Source organism: Microcaecilia unicolor, chromosome 6, assembly GCF_901765095.1.
Source record: "Microcaecilia unicolor chromosome 6, aMicUni1.1, whole genome shotgun sequence".
Classification (NCBI taxonomy): Eukaryota; Metazoa; Chordata; class Amphibia; order Gymnophiona; family Siphonopidae; genus Microcaecilia; species Microcaecilia unicolor.
The window spans coordinates 47427977-47445501 of record NC_044036.1 but is presented as its reverse complement, the minus strand read 5'-3'; the positions used below and the strand labels follow the sequence as shown (position 1 = coordinate 47445501).

General features: G+C 43.0%; 1 protein-coding gene across 1 annotated transcript in view; it reads left to right on the top strand.

Moving 5' to 3' along the window:
* Positions 1–17525, top strand: part of ANKRD13C (ankyrin repeat domain 13C) — a 93279-nt gene that overhangs the window by 20380 nt on the left and 55374 nt on the right. Inside the window, exon 2 of the mRNA XM_030205930.1 lies at positions 3784–3825. Coding sequence (XP_030061790.1) covers positions 3784–3825 — 42 coding nt within the window. The remainder of the gene's footprint in view (positions 1–3783; positions 3826–17525) is intronic.

Sequence of the window (17525 nt, the reverse complement as noted above, 5' to 3'; positions counted from 1 at the left end):
GTACTTGCAGAGAAACTCTCAACTCTTCTGAAGGTCCACGCGGTTGAGGCTGTTCCACAGGGAAGAAGGGCAGGGATTCTCTTCCAGGTATTTCCTCATGCAAAAGAAGACCGGGGGTAGTGTCCCATCCTAGACCTAAGGGACCTGAACAACTTCCTGGTCAAAGAAAAGTTCAGGATGGTTTCCCTGGGCACCCTTCTATCCATGATTCAGGAAAACAATTGGCTATGCTTTCTGGACTTAAAGGATGCATATACTTGCACCCTTTTAAATATCTCTAGTTTCGGTTGGGAACACATCACTACCAGTACCACGCATTGCTTTTTGGCCTCGCGTCAGCTCCCAGGATGTTTACCAAATGTCTAGCAGTAGTCGCAGTGTTGCTACCCAGATTAGGAGTCCATGTGTTCCCTTATCTCGACAATTGGCTGGTGAAGAGCATGTCAGAGGATGGTGCTCAGGAGCCCATGCAGAGGACTATTCGGGTTCTAGAGCTACTAGGATTCGTTTTAAACTACCCAAGTCCCATCTTCGCCCTACTCAGCAACTGGAATTCATTGGAGACCTGCTCAATACACAGAAAGTTCGGGCCTTTCTCTCGGAACTGAGAGTGAACACTACTCGCACTGACTTCTCAGCAAATCACAACAGATGTTTATTTGTTACATTTGTATCCCACATTTTCCCACCTATTTGCAGGCTCAATGTGGCTTACATAGTACCGGAGAGGCGTTTGCAGACTCCGGTGTGAACAAATACTAAGTGATGTTGAGGTTGTTGGGCCACATGGCATCCACAGTATATGTAACACCCATGACACGCCTTCACATGAGATCAAGCCCAATGGACTCTGGCTTCTCAGTGGTGTCCAGCCACAGGTATTCTGGAAGATGCCATCCTAGTGTACGCAGATCTTGTTTGCTCTGTTCTGTGGTGGACTATTCAATTCAATTTGACTCTGGGATTTCCTTTCCAAATTCCTCAGCCGCAAAAGGTGCTGATGATGGACGCATCTCTTCTGGGTTGGGGAGCTCATGTGGATGGGCTTCACACTCAAGGAGCTTGGAGGCTATCAGGGAGCTAGATGATGGTCTTCAGGACAATTGCAAGTCATTGGACATAAAGCAGGGACCAAGTTCAGAACTGTGACTTTGATAAATACAGTACTAAATCATTAATTTGTTTATTATCAAAGATTAAGGAGGTGAGATTAAGATGTGGAGGTAAGTGAGTGCATAGTGTGGTAGACCCTGACAAAGTGGGGAGCGCTAGTGATTTAAGTAGAGAAGTACTTTTTCTTTGCATAGACAATATCTGTCTTGTAAGAGAATGCTAATGTCTTGTATCTTCTAAGACTAGAAGTTGAACTTTACTGCTTCCATAGATGATTTAGTATCTTAATTGTCTTAAGAATAGGAAAGGAGTAAACCATGGATCTTTTGTCTTTGAGTGTAGAGGCAGATCTAGGGATTGGGGGGGGGGGGCACAGATTTATAGAGCATTGTCAATTCAATGTGGATACTTATTTATTTAATTAAGATGTGGAGGTAAGTGAGCGCATAGTGTGGTTTACCCTGACAAAGTGACTTTCTGTTCCTGATGTAGAAAGGGAGTTCATGCCGTAGTTTGGGGCAAAGATAAATGAAGGCAGAGTTTCAGGATATCTACAATGAATATTCATGAGAAAGATTTGTATACACTGTCTCTATTGCATACAAATCTCTCATGAATATTCATTGTGGATATCCTGAAAACCTGGCTGGCTAGGGTGCCTCCAGGACCAGGTTTGGGAACCACTGAGTTAGGAGGTTATTGTCGACTGAACAGAGGAAACGTTGGGGGGGAGGGGGGTATAGGGAATGAGAAGCTTGTTAAGGTATGTTCCTCAAGTGGCAAGGTTGAGAGAGCATCAGTGGGCAGATTGTCTCCTGTAAAATTGCAGAAGTCTCTAGAGGGTTTGGTAGGAGTGGCAGAAGGGCTAAGAGTCATGATAAATGTAGTATGAAGATGAGTGGTCTGCCCATGGCAAGGGAGCAGTATGAGTCATTGTCGCTTCTAGAGGATGAGATGTGATGGAGATGATTGCATAGTGCAGTGGTTCCCAAACCTGGTCCTGGAGGCACCCCAGCCAGTCAGGTTTTCAGGGTATCCACAGTGAATATTCATGAGAGAGATTTGCATGTAATGCCTCCTTGGTATGCAAATCTCTCATGAATATTCACTGTGGATACCCTGAAAACCTGATTGGCTGGGGTGCCTCCGGGACCAGGTTCGGGAACCACTGGCATAGTGTGTGACTTGTGGTGTGGTTCAGAGAGGTAACATGTTAAGTAAGATACAAGTCATGTTGGCGATGTAGAAAGTCTGCACTGAAAGGAACATGGATATTGAGGTCTTCCAGTATAATGAGATGATCTCTTATAAGATTAGAGTGACGAAGGAGAGGGTAGACGGTGTTCTTCAGTGCAAGTCCCAGGGGGCAGTGGCAGCCCCTGGAGACTTCTGTTGTGGCATGCATCATCATTGTTTTTTCTTCTACTACCCTGCCTCTCTCAGGACAGAAAGAGGAAATTGGATGGGGAAAGAGCCACATATTTGAAAGACAAGGCATTTCTCAACAGATAAGAGAATGCATTTTGGAAAGGCACACCTCCTTGGATATCACCAATGAAAAGTTTGAAGATGGGCTGGCAGGGATGGATGTCATTGACACATGGTGGTCAACAGTGTAGCTGTTCCACATGGGAAAATATTTGGTGGCTGTTCTTCAGCTAATTAGAATCCAAAGTGAGTCCCTCTTAAAAATTAAAACCACTAGGGTGATGGGGGGGGCAGATACTTAAGGAAAAAAATGTATTACAGTAGGAATAGCCATATGAAATGCTAATAATCCATTGAGGGGCTGTGGTAGGCGTTGGAAAGAACTCCACAAGCTCAGTTCTGCATGCTTTCACCACTTTTTTAATACTACACTTCTTGTCCACCAAAGGTTACCAGTGCTCCTTACAAAGCATAAAACACCAATATGGAGATTCTCACTTTCATTTACATTTGCATGGTTTATTAATATGTTGCTAAATGTATTAGCATCGTCTGACTACATTTTATATGCTATACAAAATGTGATTCTCTACAAAATGTTTAATTGCCATTAAGCTTACGTCTGTCCTGTCTGATTAACTAGAATTGTATGTTAAGGACTGTTGATGGATGTGCTTTTTTTTTTTTTTTTTAACCATCCCTGCTTTTGGGAAGATCTTGTAGATTCTCAGTATCTTGTACTCCCACAGATACAGAATTACCTCCTCCTATGAGCAAACTTTCTTCTTCTTTTTTTTTAATGTGAATTCTGCACTTAATAGTTTTCTGGGTGTTGTTTTGGACTGCATATTATTCTGTGGCGTAGGCATGGCAGGCAGGGGCTGTAGTTTACGTTGTAAATTGCATCCTAGCTTCTTTTTGACAATTGTTAGACCAGACCATCCAAAATGTTTTAATGTAAGATGAAAATAGTCAAAGTCTCCAAGAATACTCAAAATGTTTACTTACATGCTGTTAAGTTGAAATAGTTATAAGGATATAAGAACTAGGTCAGACAAATGGTCCATCTAGCCCAGTATCCTGTTTCCAAGAGTGGCCGATCCAGCAATTTTGGTCTGGGTTATACTGCTTGTTACTCAGAATTAAGAAGTAGGTGAATGCTAACACCTGGATAATTTTGTAGCATTTCTAGAGGATAAAGTCTAAAGCTTTGGATTTCATTGTATTTCCTTTTTTTTGTAGGTAACACTCCTTTACATCTTGCTGTCATGTTGGGACATAAAGGCAAGTCATATTTGCTTTATTACTGCTGATCAGTTTTTTATTTCAATGCACGTGTTACAGAAGTGTGTATGTTTTATAAGAATGTTGTTTACCAGTTGCTTATTCCTGTTTGAGTATATGGCAGTGACACTATTTTCCTATTGCAGTGATGTTTTAAAGCAGGAGTCTTCAGCCACCTGCTCTCTGTAGTTAAAAGATAAAATAAATGGTGGTGCCTGGTAGCCCTGTGGCAGTGCTGCATGTGTGCCACTCCTCAGGTTGAACAGGGCTGGAGTAGTTGTGGGAAAAGGAATCATGGTCATGAGTAAGGATGTCTATTGGTGGTCAGACTTAGAGCCACATGATGCATGGCTCCTGGCCTCAGGACTTGCTACAGTGAAGTTGGGGTTTATCAAAAGGCTCCTGGTGTCAGTATACCAGCTGTAGATCTAATTGTACTGGAAGAGAAAGTAGGTGTTACCAGGCCATGTGAGTTTACTCTAGGGGGAAATGGAACAAGGACAAATTGAACAAACAATATATGAGCTGTTGAACTATTTCTAAAATATTCATTCTGGTTCCAGCATAAAGGATACTTATTTACTGTTGAGACCCAGAAGTGTGAACTAATTTTAAGATCCCTTTCCCTAAAAAGAATCTATTTGTGCTACCACTGAAAATAACAAAGTCTCCCCCAGCGACCCTCCACTTCTGTTTCTGCAACTTTTCCTTAAGCTCTGCATTAAATAGGAATGTTTCTTACACTATCAGATATTGATTTCTTCCGATAATGATTTATTTATCAGTTTAAATGGTGTCTTAGTACAGCATTAGCACTGTGATTAATGTTCATTGTTGGAACCATGTTTGGAAGATATAGTTTAACCTTCTCTGTTGTTCAAAAAAAAAAATAGCCATCTACTTTATTTAAAATTTGATGAATCACCAAATCTGGAAATACCAAGTCAAGGTGATTTTACAAATAAAATCAGTAAACAATAAATTTCATATCTATAAAATCAGTAAACAATAAATTTCATATCTGTTGATAAGATTCAGGTAGACAGAATCTGAAGAAACATTTTTCTTAACGGAACATTGATCATTCTCTTGCTTGCCAGACTCTGGTTCAGTTCTTAAGTGGTTCTCCTCTTTTTGATGGATCGCTGATTTAAAGTGGTTCTCCTCTTTTTGATGGATCGCTGATTTAAAGTAGTTACTCCCACTTCCTCCTCTCAAAAGATGAATACACCATTGTTGGGTACCACAGAAATCCATTCTTTTTTCCTTATTTCATCTTTTTTTTCTGCCCATTAGCTTCCATTATTCAGAACTTTTCTATTTCTTTTTATTTCTATGCCGATGGTACTATATTACTTTTTTTTTTTTTTACACTGACCCAGAGAACATTGACACTTCTCCTTTGCAGGTTTGCTTAGATTCAGTCTCCCATTAGCAGCATGACCACTGGCTAGTTTTAAATCCAGAGAAAAGGCCTGCTGGATAACCAGTTGCTCTCACTCTATTTCTGATTTTATCCTATTTGGAAATAATACTTAGCCAGTTATTTCGCTATCTGGGAGTTATTTTAGATTAGCTGTCATTTACTCCACAAGTAGCAGTTGTCCTTTTTATGTACTGCTCCAGCTGAATTCAATGCTTAGCTGTTTTGATCATGATTCCTTCCATTCCCTTTTACATGCCCTACTCGACTTGAGATTGGATTATTGTAATGTGGTCTTTTCTGGTACCTCACTTGCAAATTTGAGAAAACTTCAGCCACTACAGAATACTGCCATCTGTTCATCATGCACATGAATTTGATCGTGCCCCCCCCCCCCCCCCCCCCCCCACCATTTTGAGAGAGCATCATTGAGAATGAAATGGTTACTACCTTTATTGTGGTAAATCCGCAGTAACTGCAAAACTCTTTTAAAAAAAAAAAAAAAAAAAAAACTTTTTTACTGCTCTGCAAAAATGGTAAAAAGCCTTGCTCCTGCAGTTTTTAAAAAGAATCCTCCTTCCCACGGGTGTCACTCAAGGATATATTAGAGTCGCTTACACGTTCCTGTAGGTAGCCAGCAGTGATTCACACAGGCTGGCTCCATGACCTTCTACCTACTAAGTCCTGCTCTCTCTACTGCAACGGCCCATGTAGAGTCAAATAGGAAGTTGCAGTGAAGGGCAGGACTTGACAGGCAGAAGGCCACAAAGCTGGCCTATGTGAATCACTGCCGGCTGACTGCAGGAAACTGTGAGTGACACCGGGGGAGGGGTGGGAGAAGTGCTGGCTGGACCCATGGTGGGGAGGAGGAGGGGGGCTGGCTGGACCCATGGGAAGGGGACTGGAGTGGAAAGAGGGGAGCTGGACCCATGGGAGGAGGGGAAACTTGAAGGAAAGGGGAGAAGTGCTGGCTAGATCTGTGGGAGAAGGAGAGGCAGGAGGGAAAGGTGCTAGCTGGACCCATGAGAGGAGGAGGAGAGGGGCTGGAGGGAAAGGAGAGAGGTGCTGGCTGGACCTTGGGAGGAGGGGGGCTACAGGGAGGGAAAAAGAGATGCTGGACCAAAGGGAAGAAGGAAGAGGAAATCAAGCACTGAACCTAAAGCGGGAAGGAGAAAGGGAAAGAGGGCAGGCAAGGTGATCCAGATGCTGGAATGGGTGGGGGAAGAGGAGAGAAACTGGGTTGGGTTGGAAAGGAGAGAGACACATTGGTGTGGAAGAGGAAGAGAGGGGAAAAGATGGACACAGGGAGGTATGGGGGGGGGGGGGACAGAAAGGGGAGATGAAGTATGGGGATAGTATATGGACAGAAGGGAAATGTTCGACATAGGGGAAGAGAGGTGGTGATGGATATGGGGATATGAGCAGAGGAGGTACTTGACAAAATAATATAGGGACACACAAGGGAGATGCTGAACGTGGGGAACGATAGGAACACGGAAATAGAAGATGGATGAAGAGAAGTCAAATGGACAGGAGAACCTAGTGAGTGAGTTAAGAGAAGCAGAAACCAGAGCCTGAAACCGTGATTTTAAAAATACAATGACCAGGCAACCAAAGGTAGAAAAAATAATTTTATTTTCCATTTTGTGGTTACTATATGTCAGATTTGAAATGTACATCTTGCCAGCACTAGTGTTAGTTATGACTAGGGCCCAGGGCAGAAATTTGGGAGGGGACTCCAAAGGCCGCTACCAGGCCTCACTTTCTTCAGCTTTCATCAGGCTTAGGGCTCGCTGGGACCAAGGCAGTTGCCTTAGTCGCACTCCCCTAACACCATCCCTGGCATATGCCATCTTTATATTTTGCACAGTACAGCAGTAAATGCATCTCTTTCTATATCTCTGGTGTTATACTAAATACCTGTTTGAGGCTTGTGCAGATGGGGGTCAGAGCTTGTGGGGACAAAGCTTGTGGGAACGGGGACAGACTTTGTCCCCATGTTATTCCTCTAGCTTCGTCCACTTGGAATGTTTTGCCATTGGTTATTCGTAGTGAGTTATCCAATAAGAGTTTTCAGGCGACTGTTAAAGCCTGGTTGTTCAAGCAAGCTTACAGACCCTTGAAAGATTGATATAGATACATTTAGTATCTTGCATAAGACAGCACGGTTTTTGATTGAAACTCAGTACAGAAACAATTGTTCTCACCGCTAAGATCAGATATTTTCTGAGTCGGGGCTACTATTTTCTAAATTATCAGAAATAGGACTGTCAGAAGCAGTGTTGATATGGTTCGAAAATGTTTAAGGAATAGATCATATTGTGTCAAAGGGTATATGAAGAGATCAGGAAATTGGAATCTTGGTTGTTGAGTGCCTGAGGGTTCTCTGCTTTCGCCATCATTGTTTAACATCTATCTTAGTTCTTTGGGAAACCTTTTTCTCGAGGAAGGAACCACTTTATTATTGTATGCAGATGATATCTATCTTCTTTGTCTCGTGAGGAGGACTTTGGTCAACTCTTTCAGTTCTATTAAACTTATTTTGTATGTTGACAACTGGGCAACTAGGCATGAATAAACGAAAGACCAAGTTACTTTGGTTTGGGGATAATGTTCCAACCTGGAGGCCCAAGCCATACATATTCCGCAAATTAGAAAAGAAAGACGGAACTCCAAAAGACAGCCGGCCTGGTTGAAAAGTGAGGTGAAGGAAGCTATTAGAGCTAAAAGAAACACCTTCAGAAAATGGAAGAAGGAACCGTCTGAAAATAACAAGAAGCAGCATAAGGAGTGTCAAAGCAAGTGCAAGGCGCAGATAAAGAAGGCCAAGAGGGATTACGAAAAAAAGATAGCATTAGAGGCAAAAAAACATAGTAAAAAAGTTTTTCGGTATATTAAAAGCAGGAAGCCGGCAAAAGAATCGGTTGGGCCGCTGGATGACCGAGGGGTAAAAGGGGCGCTCAAGGAAGACAAAGACGTAGCGGAGAGACTGAATGAATTCTTTGCTTCGGTCTTCACCGAGGAAGATTTGGGTGGGATACCGGTGTCGGAAATGGTATTTCAAGCGGACGAGTCGGAGAAACTTACTGACTTCACGGTAAACCTGGAGGACGTAATGGGGCAGTTCGGCAAACTGAAGAGTAGCAAATCTCCTGGACTGGATGGTATTCATCCTAGAGTACTGATAGAACTGAAAAATGAGCTTGCTGAGCTACTGCTAGTGATATGCAACTTATCCTTAAAATCGAGCGTGGTACCGGAAGATTGGAGGGTGGCCAATGTAACGCCCATTTTTTAAAAAGGCTCCAGGGGAGATCCGGGAAATTATAGACCGGTGAGTCTGACGTCGGTGCCGGGGAAAATGGTAGAGGCTATTATTAAAAACAAAATTACAGAGCACATCCGAGGACATGGATTACTGAGACCGAGTCAGCACGGCTTTTATGTGGGGAAATCTTGCCTCACCAATTTACTTCAATTCTTTGAAGGAGTAAACAAACATGTGGACAAAGGGGAGCCAGTTGATATTGTGTATCTGGATTTTCAAAAGGCGTTTGACAAGGTACCTCATGAAAGGCTACAGAGGAAATTGGAGGGTCATGGGATAGGAGGAAATGTCCTATTGTGGATTAAAAACTGGTTGAAGGATAGGAAACAGAGAGTGGGGTTAAATGGGCAGTATTCACAATGGAGAAGGGTAGTTAGTGGGGTTCCTCAGGGGTCTGTGCTAGGACCGCTGCTTTTTAATATATTTATAAATGATTTAGAGATGAGAGTAAATAGCGAGGTAATTAAATTTGCTGATGACACAAAGTTATTCAAAGTCGTTAACTCGCGACAGGATTGTGAAAAATTACAAGAGGACCTTACGAGACTTGGGAGACTGGGCGGCTAAATGGCAGATGACGTTTAATGTGAGCAAGTGCAAGGTGATGCATGTGGGAAAAAAGAACCTGAGTTATAGCTACGTCATGCAAGGTTCCACGTTGGGAGTTATGGACCAAGAAAGGGATCTGGGTGTCGTTGTCGATAACACGCTGAAACCTTCTGCTCAGTGTGCTGCTGCGGCTAGGAAAGCGAATAGAATGTTGGGTATTATTAGGAAAGGTATGGAAAATAGGTGTGAGGATGTTATAATGCCGTTGTATCGCTCCATGGTGCGACCGCACCTTGAGTATTGTGTTCAATTCTGGTCGCCGCATCTCAAGAAACATATAGTAGAATTGGAAAAGGTGCAGCAAAGGGCGACTAAAATGATAGCGGGGATGGGACGACTTCCCTATGAAGAAAGACTAAGGAGGCTAGGGCTATTCAGCTTGGAAAAGAGACGGCTGAGGGGAGACATGATAGAGGTATATAAAATAATGAGTGGAGTGGAACAGGTGGATGTGAAGCGTCTGTTCACGCTTTCCAAAAATACTAGGACTAGGGGGCATGCGATTAAACTACAGTGTAGTAAATTTAAAACAAATCGAAGAAAAGTTTTCTTCACCCAACGTGTAATTAAACTCTGGAATTCATTGCTGGAAAATGTGGTGAAGGCGGTTAGCTTAGCAGAGTTTAAAAAGGGGTTGAACGGTTTCCTAAAGGACAAGTCCATAAACCGCTACTAAACGGACTTGGAAAAATCCAAAATCCCAGGAATAACATGTATAGAATGTTTGTACGTTTGGGAAGCTTGCCAGGTGCCCTTGGCCTGGATTGGCCGCTGTCGTGGACAAGATGCTGGGCTCGATGGACCCTTGGTTTTTTCCCAGTATGGCATTACTTATGTACTTATGTAGTTCTGTTGTCTTAGCTTCTGGCAAAAGCTTGAAAATTGAGGGTTCTTCTAGAGTATTGGCAGTTATTTACTGTATTTAATGTATCTAATCTTAAATTTGAAAAACAGGTTGCTGCTTTGAGTAAAAGATTCTCTTTAAAACTTAGACAACTGAGTGCGATTAGATCCTTTCTAAGGAAGGAAGATTCTGGAATTTTAGCACAGGCTACACTTCTTCCCCAACTGTATTACTACAACTCTTCATACACTCAGATCAGTTGTGAGCTATTGTAGAAGATGGCAGCCAGTTTGATAGTGTTTTACCTGTGTTGAGGGAGTTACATTGGTTGCCAATCACACAGTGTATTAATTTTAAACTGATGTGTGTGGTTTTCAAGGCTCTCTTTGGGTCTAATGCAGAAAGGTTGGTGGATTTGTTGGAGATCTCCTTTGTGGGAGAAATTTCTGTTATTATCAGACTTTAAGATTGGGTTATTCTTCTATTGAAAATGCCAGATTCAAATCAACCTTTGAAAAATAATTTCCTTTTCAGGAAGCATGTCAATGGAATGCTGCCTTTGGTCCTGAAAACACAACTGTCATATATTCACTTTAGGAAGTTGCTTAAAACTTATTTATATGAAGGTTAATTCTGTGTTCACATTGAATTTTTGCTTGTAATTTCCCTCTTTTTTTTTATTGAGGTATTCTTTCTGTAAACCACTGTGAATCCTATTTTGGAACTAATGGTTGGTATGTAAGAACCGTTAGTAGAATAGAATATTTTCCGACCACACCTCTCTGGCATTTTCTCTTGCTTTATTCTAATATAGGGTGAGAATGAAAATTGTGAATTGATCTTTCCTATCTTATATTTGTACTTTTCTACTCTTTGTACTTAAGTCTGTACACCGCTTTGACTCACCTTTCGTTAAAGACAGTCTAGCAAATGTAGATAATCCTATGAAGTATAAACCATGTATTTAGAGGCAGGCAGTTGAATGCCAAAACATGACTGGTTTTGGGGATTTATCAAATCATTTTTTTAGTTCTTTTATGGACTGTCAACTTTAAATAAAGTACTTCTGTCTACAGATATGTTTACCAAAATGTTGGTTCAGCATTTGATTGCTGATATCCTTACTTTTTCTCCTATCCCCTCTTGTTTGTCTTTGTGAGTTTTTATCTTCCATTTTTTTTTTTAGTGTGGGTCTTGTTAAAATGTCTATAACTTGTAGTTCTTTAGAAATTGGTAGTAGTGTATAACAGTGTTTCCTTGTTACTTGCAGCAGATGGCTCCAGGAACTAGTGGGTTAAGTCCGCCTACCAGCAGGTGGAGATAAAACAAACTAAAGGCAGTGATGCCAGACGGCCAGCTCCTTCCTCAGTTAGTATGTCTCTATCTCAGCAGGTGGTGGACGGCTTTTTCTCTAGCTCCAGCTCCTGGGCCGGTGGCCAGTTTGAGTCGGGGGTGCGGACTGGTGGTGTCCCCTTTGGCAGCATACGCAGTTGCTGGGTCCTGCTGCACCTCAAATTCCCTCTGAACAGGCTTTTGCTGTTCCTTTCCTTCCCTATTTGTTTCTGCCTCCTCACTACAAAGAAAAGAGAACCATAGAATTTGTTCAAAAGAGAAACAGAGAAGCACAGGGAAATGTGTTTTTGCTGAGAGCAGGTTTGTGTTACTTCTGTCCGAGTCATGTTTTCTGTTGCCTGCTTGTCTGAGCCTGTCTCGAAGTGGAGTCGGAGAGTTTTTTCTTCAGCTCAGCTGTCAGTTCCCACGCTTTCCCGGTCCGGGGTAATTCCTGCTGGGTTCCTGTTCGGGGGCAGGCGATGGCAGCAGAGGTGGTAAAACGCTGTTCCCGATGCAGGAAACAGCGTTCAGCGGTGGGCCTTTGCAGCGCGGGGTGCGCTGATTTGGCGGGACTCGATGGAGCAGTGCCCCCCCCCCAGAGAGCCTGGCGATTCTCGCGCCATTTTGCGATCAGTCGCGGAGCCGGCTCCGGTAGCGGTTTTGGACAAAGCTTCTTCTCTGCTGGTAGGGGAGTCGGGGAGGCCATCAGGCACTGTGGGCGGTGGTGCAGGTGCCATGGCTGCGACCTCCGTTGCGGGGGAAGGGTTTTCGCCAGAGTTTATTTTGCTACTCCATCGGGCGTTTTTGTTGAAAAGGGCCTTGCCCCCCCCCCCCCCATGCGGCTGCAACAGCTTCGGCCTTTGATACTCTCAGGGGGTCTGGGGGTAACCAAGAGATTTTGGATTTTTCCTCAATTTCTCCTCCCTTAAAAAGCCTAGGCTTTCTTTAGGGTCTGAGGAGGGGTCCTGCATATAGTCGCCTGCAGCTTCTTCCGTGGTGGCTCTCTTGGAGCAGACGGGGGTAGAGGACGTGGAGGACGGTGTCCTCACTGACCATCCAGAGGACTCTTTCCCCGTGAGGATTTTCCATAAGGAGGAGTTGTCCTCCTTTATCTCTTAGGCGCTGGAAGCCCTGAATATAGAGGACCCTGAGGTTCCGGCTTCTCGGGTGGTCAACCCCAAGATGGCTAGTACCAGATGACCTTCTAAGGCCTTTCCAGTACATGAAACTATTGAAGAGTTGATTTCGGCCCAGTGGGCGGATCCGGATGGGGGGGCTGAAAGTAGCCAGGGCTATGGCCAGGCTGTATCCAGTTTCAGCGGACCATTTAGAGCAGTTTGCTTTACCTAGGGTGGATGCCCTGGTGACGGCGGTCACTAAGAAGACTACTCTTCCAGTGGAAGGTGGTGTGGCATTTAAGGATATGCAAGACAGATGGCTAGAGGCCTCTTTAAAACGTGCCTTTGAGGTGGCCGCTTTGACACTTCAAGCTTCTGTTCGTAGCTCTTATGCGGCTAGAGCTTGTCTCATTTGGCTTCATTCAGTCATGGATTCGATTTCGGAGTCTGATATGCCGGGAACGCCTCAGATGTCACTGATGGATATTGGGCTGGCGTACTTGGCGGATGCCTTATGTGATTGGTCCGTGCTTCGGCCAAACTCATGGCCTTGACCGTTTCCTCTCGGCGTCTTCTGTGTCTCCGTCATTGGGCCGCAGATATGGCCTCTAAGCAACGACTCATTAAATTGCCTTTCCAAGGCAAATTGCTTTTGGGGAAGACCTAGAAAAAATGGTTAAAGATTTGGGGGATTCCAAATCTCAGCGTCTTCCGGAGGATAAACCCAAGTCTACTTCCAGGCAGGGATTTCTGAATCAAATTGCAGTTATTTCGGAGTTCTTATTTGGCGCTCTGTTTTTCATATTGAGGATGGTTTCTGGTTGTTATTAGTTTCCTATTTTTGGCATTGGCAAATGTTTACGAATGACATACTGACTGAGGAAGGAGCTGGCTGGCTGTCTGTCATCACTGCCTTTAGTTTGTTTATCTCTATCTCCACATGCTGGTAGGTGGACTTAACCCACTAGTTCCTGGATTCATCTGCTGCGTTAAAGGAAAGAAAATTGTCAGAGTAAGACATAATTTTACCTTATCCAGTTTTCTGCAGTGATGTCTGCTAATTTGGTTTTAAATGTTAAAACAATAGTTGATAGAAGGCGTCATAGCAAAGTAAAGAATTTATTTAAATAAAGTTAATGGATCTTTAAATAGTCAATTAGAATGACTACTAGATTCCCTCATTCCATAAGAAATGGACTTGGTCATAGAAGCTTTCCTTTCTTTGAAGGGGAGGCAGTGTGGCACTTCCACTTTCTGCTTTGGTCTTCTAGCTCAATCTTAATCAGCCTCTCCTGAGGACTGGTGCCATGAACTTCCATTCAGAACTACTACAATGGTGATTCAATTTAATAAAGACCATTCTCGTCCTAGACCTAGTCCAACCACATATGGTGATGGTTCTCAATGGGGGTCCTCAGATGGATCCTTCTGGAACCTAGAACACATGCACAGTCAAGTACATTGTAGAATGACTGAAATTCCCCAGGCCCTGAATGCTGTCTGTGGAGCCCCAGAATTTTTCTCTACCTTCCAGCATGTGGTAGGTCTGCTGTGGTGCAGAGGAGGACGACCGGTACTGGGTTTTCCCTAAGGTGGATGCCCTGGTTACGGCGGTCACAAAAATGACCACTGTGCCAGTTCATGGGGTTCGGCAATCTGCAGCTTCTGGGCTCCATGGCCATGACTCTGGATGTGGTGCTGTGGGCAAGTGTTCACATACGCCCTCTACAGTGGGCCCTGTTGTCCCGGTGGGCTCGGATCTCTCGGGACGTTTTCATTGCTCTCTCCTGCTTCTGCCCAGGATGAGGCTCACTCTGGACTGGTGTAACAGTCTAGTGAACCTTTTGAGAGGGGTCCATCTGGATCCCCCTCAGTGGATTCTTGTTACCACAGATGCAAATCATCTTAGTTGTGGAGCTCACTGTCTTGGATGGGTGGCACAGTACATCTGGTCAAGCCAGGAGGTGTTCTGGTCCATCAGCGGAGTTCCTCGGATCAAAAAAGAGGCACTCAGCGTCTTGCAGCAATAGAGGAGAATAACACCAAAGCAGACAGTATGAAGTCCAAAAAGTCTTTATTCAAACAATCCCAAATAGGCTGCATCAGGGGTAAAACATAAACAACTAACCAGGGACACATGAGACTTAGCCCTGGTAGTAAAACTGAGCATCCAAGATAACTTCAGCAGTGGAGGAGTAGCCTAGTGGTTAGTGCAGTGGACTTTGATCCTGGGGAACTGAGTTCGATTCCCACTGCAGCTCCTTGTGACTCTGGGCAAGTCACCTAACCCTCCATTGCCCCTGGTACAAAAAATAAGTACCTGAATATATGTAAACCGCTTTGAATGTAGTTGCAAAAATCCTCAGAAAGGCGGTATATCAAGTCCCATTTCCCTTTCCCATAGTCACAGATGGAAGATCAATAGCTTCATTCGTCTGCACTGTTGGACATCCTGATTTTGGGCCCCCTCTAATCCCACCCAAAACTCACCCCCTCACTATTTGGACGTACCACAGTGTTGGAGTCCCTTTATAATAATATGTTCCAAGAATCTGTTTAATACCTAGATCAAAGATAATCTATATTGATAATGCAAATGTTATAATTTAAACTTAAAATGACCAGTGCAGGGAAAACACATTTAATCATCACCTACTTAAAACATTATTAGATGATTTTCTGCTGAGAGCCTGCATTAGTGCAAAAGAATAAGATCAGTTTAAGATCAGTTTTACATACCAGAAACCAAAATATTTATTTTTATTAAACTAATTAAATAAAACAGCAGATACCCAGAGCTGCTATTTCTCTCCTTTTTTAGGAAAAGGAAGCTCTAATTGAAATCAAGGGTCAGGGGGTGGAGAAGTAGCCTAATGGCTACATCAGTGAGCTGAGAACCAGGAAAGCCAGGATGACTTATTTAGCCATCAATTGACTCAGATGCAAACTTAGATTTTTAAGCCAGGGACAGAGAATACCTGTTGTACCTCAGTGTAACTCACCTTGAGCTACTGGTGAAAAGGCTTGAGCTAATTAAAAAAAAAATTTTTTTAACATCTTGCAATGATCCAAAGACATTTTAGTAATAAAATTTAAGCTTTACAAGGAGACTACGAGAATCTGTAATATATGTGCAGTTTTTATTTATTTATTCATTCTTGTATCCCACTGTTATCCAGAAATAGGTTTCAGTTCAGAGTGGCTTACAATGTGCAGTTTGGTGAAATTATAGTAGTGTTTTACAGTTAGGATGTGGAACGGACATCAATACCTTATTTATTTATTTAGATTTTGCTCACACCTTTTTCAGTAGTAGCTCAAGGTGAGTTACATTCCGGTACACTGGATATTTCTCTGTCCCAGGAGGGCTCACAATCTAAGTTTGTACCTGAGGCAATGGAGGGTTAAGTGACTTGCCCAAGATCACAAGGAGCAGCAGTGGGATTTGAACTGGCCACCTCTGGATTGCAAGACTGGTGCTCTAACCACTAGGCCACTCCATGTAGTTATAAAATTTTTTGACGAAGTAGTTTTTCAGTTCTTTTCTGAACTGAAGATAGTGATGCTTCTTCTGGCCTTTGATATTGAATTCCTCCATTTGGAACCTAGGTAACAGAATCCTATTGTGTAGATAGTTTTGTAATTGTTTCTTCAGTTGGGTAGATGAAGTACTTAACTTCTGGTTTCTGGGCTTGCATTTCTTGGGGATAGTTCAGTCATATCTAGCATATATTCAGGTGCTATTCCAAATAGTATCTTGAAAATGAAGGTGCAGGCTTTGAAGAGTAGTCGTGCCTTGATTGGTAGCCAGTGTAGTGTTTTGAGCAGTGGGGTAGCTGTCTCGTATTTCGACTTCTTGCATATCAGTCTTGCTGCCGTGTTGTGGACAGTTTGCAATGATTTTAGTATGTTTTCCTTGCACCCTACGTATCTTGCGTTGCAGTAGTCTAGTTGTGATAGTATCGTCAGTTGTACCATTATCAGGAAAGATTGTCTGGTAAAATAGTCTCTTATCCTTCTCAGTTTCCATTGTGTTCTAAAACATTTTGATGTTACTGCTGATATTTGACTGTTCAGTGATAGATGTTTATCGAGAATAATTCCCAATATTTTTAGTTGTGTTTCGATGTGGTATGTTAGTTCATTGTGAAATTTTGGTGAGATGTGGAGTTGTGCGGGTTGGATAGAACCAGGAATTTGGTTTTGTCTCTGTTTAGTTTGAGTTTAAAGGTCGATGCCCAGTTTTCCATGAGGTCCAGGCCATTTTTAACTTTATCTAGAATTTATGTGATACTGTTGTTAAAAGGTATGTAGATGGTGACATTGCATAGACAAATGGATTGAAGCCCATTAATTCCAGTTTTTTTCTGAGTGGTGCCATCATTACATTGAACAGTATTGGTGATATTGGAGAACTCTGTGATACTCCACACTGAGATCCAAGAGGCTGGTATCTGGTTAGACATCTTTACATTGTAGGGTCTGGTCCTTAGGAAACCACTGAACCATGCTGCCACTTCTCTGCTGATTCCCATGTTGTCGAGCAGGGCCAGTAGTGTTGTATCGTCCACTAGGTCGAGCGCACTTGACATATCGAATTGCAGTAGTAACATATTTTGTCCTTGGCTTATTAAGCTTCTGAACATTATCAGGGTGGTTATGACCGTCTGTGCTGTGTTGTGGTCTGAAACCTGATTGGAAATTATGAAGGATTGAAAATTGTCAGGCATTCCATTAGTTGGTGTGCTACAAGACCATCATTTTGGTCAGTAGTGGTACTGGTCTGTAGTTTATGATATCGTAGATCTTGCTAGTTGTGTTTTTGGGGTGAGTACGATGTTGGGAATTGTCCTTTTGAAAACGTGTATGTGATGTGTTTGGTGAAACATTCAATGAACCAGTCCGGTGGGTCTTTCATCATATGGTTGGAGCAGTTGTTTAGCTCAGTAGAGGATTTCAAGAAGTCAGCATGGAAGCTAATGTTCTCACCTCCCCAACGCACATACTCATCCGATTTTATAGCCATTACCAGCTGTTTCTAATGTC